Source organism: Bubalus bubalis, chromosome X, assembly GCF_019923935.1.
Source record: "Bubalus bubalis isolate 160015118507 breed Murrah chromosome X, NDDB_SH_1, whole genome shotgun sequence".
Lineage (NCBI taxonomy): Eukaryota > Metazoa > Chordata > Mammalia > Artiodactyla > Bovidae > Bubalus > Bubalus bubalis.
This window is the reverse complement of record NC_059181.1, coordinates 113,676,112-113,683,488: the sequence shown is the minus strand read 5'-3', so window position 1 is coordinate 113,683,488 and position 7,377 is coordinate 113,676,112. Positions and strand designations below refer to the sequence as shown.

The 7,377-nt window shown below is 50.0% G+C and overlaps 1 protein-coding gene across 1 annotated transcript; it reads right to left on the bottom strand.

Moving 5' to 3' along the window:
- Positions 1 to 5,273: 5,273 nt before the first annotated feature.
- On the bottom strand, positions 5,274 to 6,980 carry LOC112582126 (melanoma-associated antigen 10). Its single transcript, XM_025276365.2, has 3 exons — positions 6,903 to 6,980; positions 6,690 to 6,751; positions 5,274 to 6,615 (listed from the first exon to the last, which is right to left on the bottom strand). The coding sequence occupies exon 3, from the start codon at positions 6,554 to 6,556 to the stop codon at positions 5,768 to 5,770; it is 789 nt and encodes a 262-aa protein (XP_025132150.1). The 5' UTR covers positions 6,557 to 6,615; positions 6,690 to 6,751; positions 6,903 to 6,980; the 3' UTR covers positions 5,274 to 5,767.
- Positions 6,981 to 7,377: the final 397 nt, after the last annotated feature.

Here is a 7,377-nt window from a genome sequence, read left to right as displayed (position 1 = left end):
GTTGGACCTTTTTGGGCTATTATTTAAGGAAGTAAAAAAAAAATCTGATCCAACTTAATAAGTCCCCTGCTCATTGGCTCATTTATTCCACATTTATTACTTCATGGAGCTTCTGCTCTGTGGAAGGCCCTGTGTTAGCAGTGGGGGCATGTTAGCAGGGAACATGGGATCCTTATGTAAACCTACCAAAATTTGGAAATAAATATGTGATTAATTCAATGCTTTTTAAAGTAATTCATTGGAAGGACTGATGCTGAAGCTGCAGCTCCAATATGTTGTCCATCTGATGTGAAGAGCCAATTCATTGGAAAAGACCCTTGTGCTGGGAAAGGTTAAGGGCAGGAGAAGAAGCGTGACCAAGGAAAGAAATGGTTGGATGGCATCATCTATTCAGTGGACATGAGTTTGGTCAAACTCTGGGAGACAGTGAAGGACAGGGAAGCCTGGCATGCTGCAGTCCATAGGGTGGCAAAGAATGGGATGTGACTGAACAACAACAAATTACAGATAAAGGTTTTATCTAAATAATATTTGCACGTTGTTTGGGGGGAAAAGCATACCATTTGCACTTTGCCTGGGGTGAGGTGGAAATGTATTTTGGAGGCCGGTGGTGCCACATCCATGGGCCTGAGCTGCCAAGAAGCAGGAAGGCTCCTGACTGACTGACTGATGGAAGAGCTGTCCAGGCGCCATCCGTTCAGGGCCAAGGGGGAGGACCTGGGTTCCTCCCAGTGGCACAGTCAGATGTGAAGTCGCTCAGTTGTGTCCGACTCTTTGCGACCCCGTGGACTGTAGCCTACCAGGCTCCTCCGTCCCTGGGATTCTCCAGGCAGGAATACTGGAGTTGGTTGCCATTTCCTTCTCCAGGAGATCTTCCCAACCCAGGGATCGAACCTGGGTCTCCCGTATTGCAGGCAGACGCTTTTCCATCTGAGCCACCAGGGAAATCCACCAGGGAAGTCACCAGGCGCAGTCAGAAGGTGGGTGTTTTTCCAAGGACTGCTGTCCTCCTAAAACCCTCCCGGACAGTTGTGATGTAGACAGGGTGGAAGAGGAAGGAGCATTTTGGATTCTGGGCACTGCAGATGGTATCCTGGGGGAGGTACAGCCAGAGGGATTCAGGATGGTGGAGAGCCCTGAGCCAAGGGGCAGGGATTGAGAGAGTCAATTCCTAGGCATGTTGATAACACGTCTAGGTTCCCTGAGGAGGAGAAAGGGGTCTGGGGCTCTCAAGGAGGAGATAGGGGTCTGGAATTCTCAAAGCGGAAGAAAGGACAAATGCTTTTTTTCCTCTACATATCTTAGTCTTAGTCCCATAAAATGTTTTTTCCTTTAAGCCTCAAACTGATGATTACACAACCACCAGCTCCGCTTGAACTCTGTGCTCGGGATTATATAGCAACAACGTATCCTGCTTGAGGACAGTCTCTCCTACCTGAAAGCCTTCTGACTAATCCTGATCTTTTAGAATGTATATTATGGGAGTGGGTCTGGTAGGATCATTCTATTTTTTAAGTTCTAGTCCTGTTATCCTAAAATGTAAATTGTGAGAGTGGGTCTGGTAAGATTTATACAACCCTGAGACAGTCTTTTGATTAATTGTAATAACCAATTATAAAAAAGTATATAACTCCCTAGCTAACACCAGCAAGGGGCGCAGTCTCCATCCCCCTTCTGATGTCTATGTCAGAAGCTTTCTCTGTCCCTTTTCTTACTTCAGTGAAACTCCGCTACACAAAAGCTCTTGAGTGATCAAACCTGGTCCCTGGTCCCGAAGCTAAATCTTCTTCGGAGATCATGAATCCAACACAATTCACCATAAGCTATCAGGATGTAGCCTAGGAGTCTGGAGCTGAGCTTCAAGCCAGAACCATGTGAGGACCACACAGTCCTCGCCTTCTTCCCTCATTCTGGGGTCCATTCTTCTCTCCCCTTCCCTTCCCTACGTGGCAGGGCCAGGCCAGGAGAGAGGAGACATGTAGATGGGGGACTGGCCTAAGAGCCTCTGGGGATGGTGAGAAAGCAGCTGGGGTACACGAGACTATGAAGGCCGTTTATACCGAAGCAGCCTCCGGAATCTCGGGTTTCTTCTCTAACCAGCACAGTCGTGAAACATGCCACTATCTTTGCACACCAGGATGAGCTACAGTCCTGTGTATTTGTTCCTTTTTCATGAAATGTCACACTCTGCATGTCTCCTGATGGTAGTGGGGGTGGTGGACTTCATACAAGGGGCCACCCTTCAGGAAACAAAGTCCAGGAATTCCTTCCTGCCACCTGCTCACTTTGGCTCTCAGAGCAGCACCCTTCCATTGTCTCAGAGCTCTTTGGTCCTCCTGATGGTGCATTGGAGGCAGCAGCCCAAGTGGACCTCTAAGGTTGGGGGCACCCTGTCCCTGGTGTCCAGCCCAGAGCTTGCGTCACCCCTACTGTGGACCCCTTGCCCACTGTCTCCAATCTAGCCTCACTCTCTGCATCTCGGAGCTCTACTCTTCCTGTTCCTGTCCAGACAACCTCCCAGCCCAAGGTGGCTGCAGGGTTGGCATTCCCCTACAAGTCGTATATGAAAGTCCCCAGATAATTGTCCCCTGTAACAATTGTTGTGATTCAGATAAATTGACAGTTGAGGTCGCTTTTGGTGAGTGTCATGACGGCTAGTAAATAACAACCCTGTGCGATGTGAATAATGACAAAAGGCTATGATTATGAATGACTATTCAAATGATTCCTAAATTCCCAATCTTTGATGAAAGTGACCAGTGAGCCTGGGTAGTAGAAGACTCTCCTTTCTGAGAGTAAATATCCAGTGTTTGTCTCTTATAAATACCTAAAGGTAATAGTCATGGCAAGGATAAAGAGGGGCAAAACTTTGAGTAAAGGACAAAGGGACCTCCAGTCCCCCATCTTTTGGAACAAGGGAGACACTAAATATGTGAAAAAAGACTTCTTGTGGGTCAAAAGTCAAGGGAAAATGCCAGACCATAATGAGTCTTGCTCCTCACAGAAACCTTCACTTCAAGATCCATCTTGGCTGAGGGGTGTGTGTATAAACGCAGGGGAGTGTCCCAGGGTAGGTCAGGTGTATTTAAAAGAAACCAGATAATTGGCTTGAAGGAAGACAAAAATTCAGAAGTACTGCCTCATATAAATGACTTTACTGCCTCTTGACTGTGCTCCTGCTCACCAGGTGTGACATCCACACTCTTTCTCTCCAGAATTCCATCTCTGCCTTGCTTCTGTCTCAACTAAACCATTTCTTTATGTGCTCTCCCACTTGTTGTGTTATGTTTCTAATAATAAACTTTGTGCCTGCATTTACAGTTTCTGCCTCTGTGATAAATGCATTTTTCACTGGAGGCAATGATCCATGAAACAATAGCGTTCAGCCTCTAGCCCTTGCTAGTCTCCTGGCTAGGATTCCGGGCTCTCATCCAGGCTACCCAGGTTCAATTCCTGGGCAGGGAATTAAGATGTCACTTCACTCAACCACTCACTGCTGCCTCACGAGATCAGTGCCACTGGGAGGAGCCCAGGTCCTCACCTTGGCCCTGCATGGACGGCGCCTGGACAGAGCTTCCATCAGTCAGTCAGGAAGGACCCTTTCCAGCTTCTTGGGACCTCAGCCCCATGAAGTGGCACCCATGAAGTGGCACCGCCTTCCCCCAGAATATCTTTCCACCGCACCCCAGATATCAGCACAAATGGGATGCTTTTTTTCCAAACAACATGCTATTGTTACTTATATGAAAAGTGTTTTTCTGTCTTTGTATTTAAATTGGTGAGTTGATCATGTATTTATTCCCAAACTGTTGGAGGTTTACCTAGGATCCCATGTTCCCTGCAGGCAGCTTCCAGGAAGCAGAGGGAGAAGAGACGTGAACAAGGACCTGGAGTCTCTCCCCTGCCCTGCAGTGTGCTTGGTGCTCAACAGACAGCAGCCGGTAGGTGTAGCCTGCGATGAAGATGATTCCCTTCGTGTGTTGAGGAGTTTTTGAGAAAGCCAAAGGTGCCTTGAACCTCCAGCTGTTTCTAGTCACCCCTCTGTGCTGGCACTTTCAAATGCAAGATCTGATTTAGTTTCCAAGGGTCTTGTGAACATCAGGGAGGGGTCCCCCTGGCTCCCTCCAGTGCTCTTTCTGCCCTTCCCTCTGCAGTGATGCTGCCTACAGTCTCAGCGAGCTGAGGATGTGCCCCTGCCTCCTGATGCCAGACACAGTCTCCCCTGGGAGGCCCGGCTGCCTCCACACGATGGGACTTGCCTGAGCACCTGCAAGGTGCCCTTAGGCTCCCCGACAGCCATGAGCTTCATGAGGGCAGGTATCAGGCAAGCGACAGTGAGAGGACAAGGGCAGTGGGAGTTTTATTCATAAAATCTAGCTAGGATACGCACAATGCCGCACTTTTCACCTCCAAGGAGAATTCTGAGGTGTGTGAATTCAGGTTCAGTGCAGATTTTGCCACTGTGGTTTCCATAACGCCTCCTCATCTATGGCTTTAGGGCCTGACCACCTGGATAAGCTCACCCATTAGGTTAAGTGCACAGCCACCAGTTTCAAAGAAGACACTCCATTAAAAGCCTACCAAAAGTTTGGGGGTGCTTACCAAGTCGTCTTCAACTATATTCTCCAAGACTGAGTAGATTGTGCAGCAAACCAAAGTCCACTCACCCCTCCCCGCTTTGAACAATTTTGGTGTACCTAGATCAAGCAGCATAGACAGGTGTCTAACTGTTCCTGACCATAGTGTAACTTCCCCTCCTGCCCCAGGAAATTTATCTAGGACAGAAGAGGATCTTCTAGTGTGTATGTCCCATTTCAGATTTTCTTCTCACCCATAAGACACTGTGTATAACTCTGGCTGCTGCCACCATCCACCCTCATCACAATCACCTCCCACAGAATGAACCCAGCTTCCCAAAGCCCCAAACCACCCTGGCCCAGGCACCGACACTCAAGTGCTCCTCCTGGACCCTGCCCCTGGTTGCCTTGTTCTGAGGAACTGGGGGATGTCTGTCCACCTTCCTCATGTGACTTCAGCTCTTAGATCATCGCTCTAGGTGTTGGGGTGTCCTGCTTCTAGTGTCCCCACTGCTAACACAGGGCCTTCCACAGAGCACAGGCTCCATGAAGGTCTGTGGAATAAATGAGCCAGAGAGGGACATTTATTAAGTCAAATCAGGCTTTTTGTGCTTTCTTAAATAATAACTTGAAAAACTCGAATCGAACAGTGATAGTTTAGCTGTATAAAATGACAGACAAGAAGTACAGAGGAACTCACCTCAAATACATTTTATTTCTTAATTCTTACTAAGTAATAACATATTTCCAAAATAGTTATATGCCAAGTCCATGTAATCTTGTTCTGGATCACAAAAGAAAATGAATGTTCACAATCACTTTTACACAACAGCAAAACTCTTGTTCTTGAACTGGGTAAGCACAAACACACTGTGATCAATGTTATTGACATAGTTGGACACTGAAGCTCGTTAGGCCTTCTATTAAAAGGAATAACATTTGAAAAATTTCTAAAGGAAACAGAAGTGGATCTCCATGTTACTGTAGAGAACAGGAAGACAAAGATGCTACACACCAGTTCCCCCAACTGTCCCAGGCTGTCAGGACTGAGAAGGCTGAATGCTCCCTCTTCAAACACAGAGGAAAGGATCAGCCTCCCTTCCTACCCCCAGAACAAGCTGCTGGATGTGGGCCTGAAAGGAGCCTGGCTGCTGTTCTGGCTCAGGGCCCCTCTTCCTCCTCCCTCACACCTATGCACACCGGGGTGGGAAGAACCTGGGACCCCTTCCATTGACCCTGCGCAGAAAGTCCTTGACTTTCTGCTTGCTGGTCTCTGCATAGGCCCGGGGACCCCACAGGAACTCGTAACGAGCAGGGTGGCTGTAAGGCACCTGCCGGTACTTCAGGTACCCCGCCTGCACCCACACTTGGGTCAGCAGCTCCTTGGGCTCACCATAGATGCAGTGCTGTATCCCAGAAAATACCTCCATTTTGCTAAGTGCTCCCCAGACCTTCTCCTCACGGATCCGGTCCCCTGCTAGGATAATCAGGCTCAGGACCGCCACCAGGAGGCCAGCCTTTGGTATGCTCTCCTCATCCCTCTGCATCTCATTGAGGGTGAGGCCCAGGATGGGGACCATGACATAGATGTGCTCTCTGTGGTCTACCTCTTTCATATCCAGGCCAAAGGCCAGCTGCAGGCACTGTGTGGCTTTACGGAAGACCACTGGGAAGTGGGCCTGGTTATCCCTAAGGACCATATTCAGCATTTCAGCCTGGAAAATCGGCTCCTTGGTGCCATACTTGAGGATCAGGAACTCCAGTAGTTCACACGTCATCCTATTCAGAGCCTGCATAAGCAAGATCTCCGCATCTGCAGTGGCAGAGGAAGATGAGACTGGAGGCAAGGAGGCCAGAGGGGTTGAGGCATCCTCCGCCTCAGCCCCCAGGAGCTGCGCCTCCACTGGGCCCTCGGCCTGGATTTGGCCCTGAAGGTCTTCCTCAGAAGCGCAGAGCTCATTCTTCGGGACCACAGGCATGATGACTGGGGTCTTGTGCCCAGTGCGGGTGTGGCAGGGGGAAAATGGAGACCACTGACCTGGGAAAGAGAGAGAGTGTAAATGGTCACAGTTTTGAAATGCGCCACGGGTGGCTCTGACTGAGTCCACTTACTGGTCTTCCTTGAGGGCTGCTCTTGAGCGTTACAGGGGCGCTCCTCCTTGGTGGTCAGTCCCCTGTTAAGTGAGAAAGAGAAATTCTGGCTCAGGATTCAGCCAGTACAGCCTGAGGTTCTGGGGCTGACAAGGTGGAGGGATTAGGTCCTTTTGAGGTCCCCTCTGTTCTGGGATGCGGAGCCCCTGTGCACACTCAGGACACCCACCTCACCTTTACTGCTGGCACTCCTGTGACCTCAGAACACAGACCTCAGACCTCAGTCTTCTCCTCCTGGTTCCTGGAGCCCCTGTGAGACAAATGGAGGGGGCACCTCAGGGGTAGACTGTGGCACAGACCTAGGCCTTCTGTGCTGGTAGGAGGGGTTGACTCTGTGAGGTCCCCCCAGATCTGGGGGGGGGGCTATTCCCATTGGGGCTCACGTGTAGTGCTCACTTTTCCACTGGAATGGCCTGGACCTTCCCCCTTTGGGGGCCTGCAAAGAAACTCAGAACAAGAGCCACATCTGGACAAAGTTCCAGGGGGCCTCATATGTGGCCACACCTGCCTAGCGCCTCCTGCGGGTCCTAGGCTGGGAAGATGCTGGGTCACCGCTCTTCACGTCCTACCTGGCCTCCCAGCACTGAACAGAGGGGTGGGCGTCTGCTGAGTCCTCCCTCGGTATCCAGGGAGTCCAGCCTCTGCATTC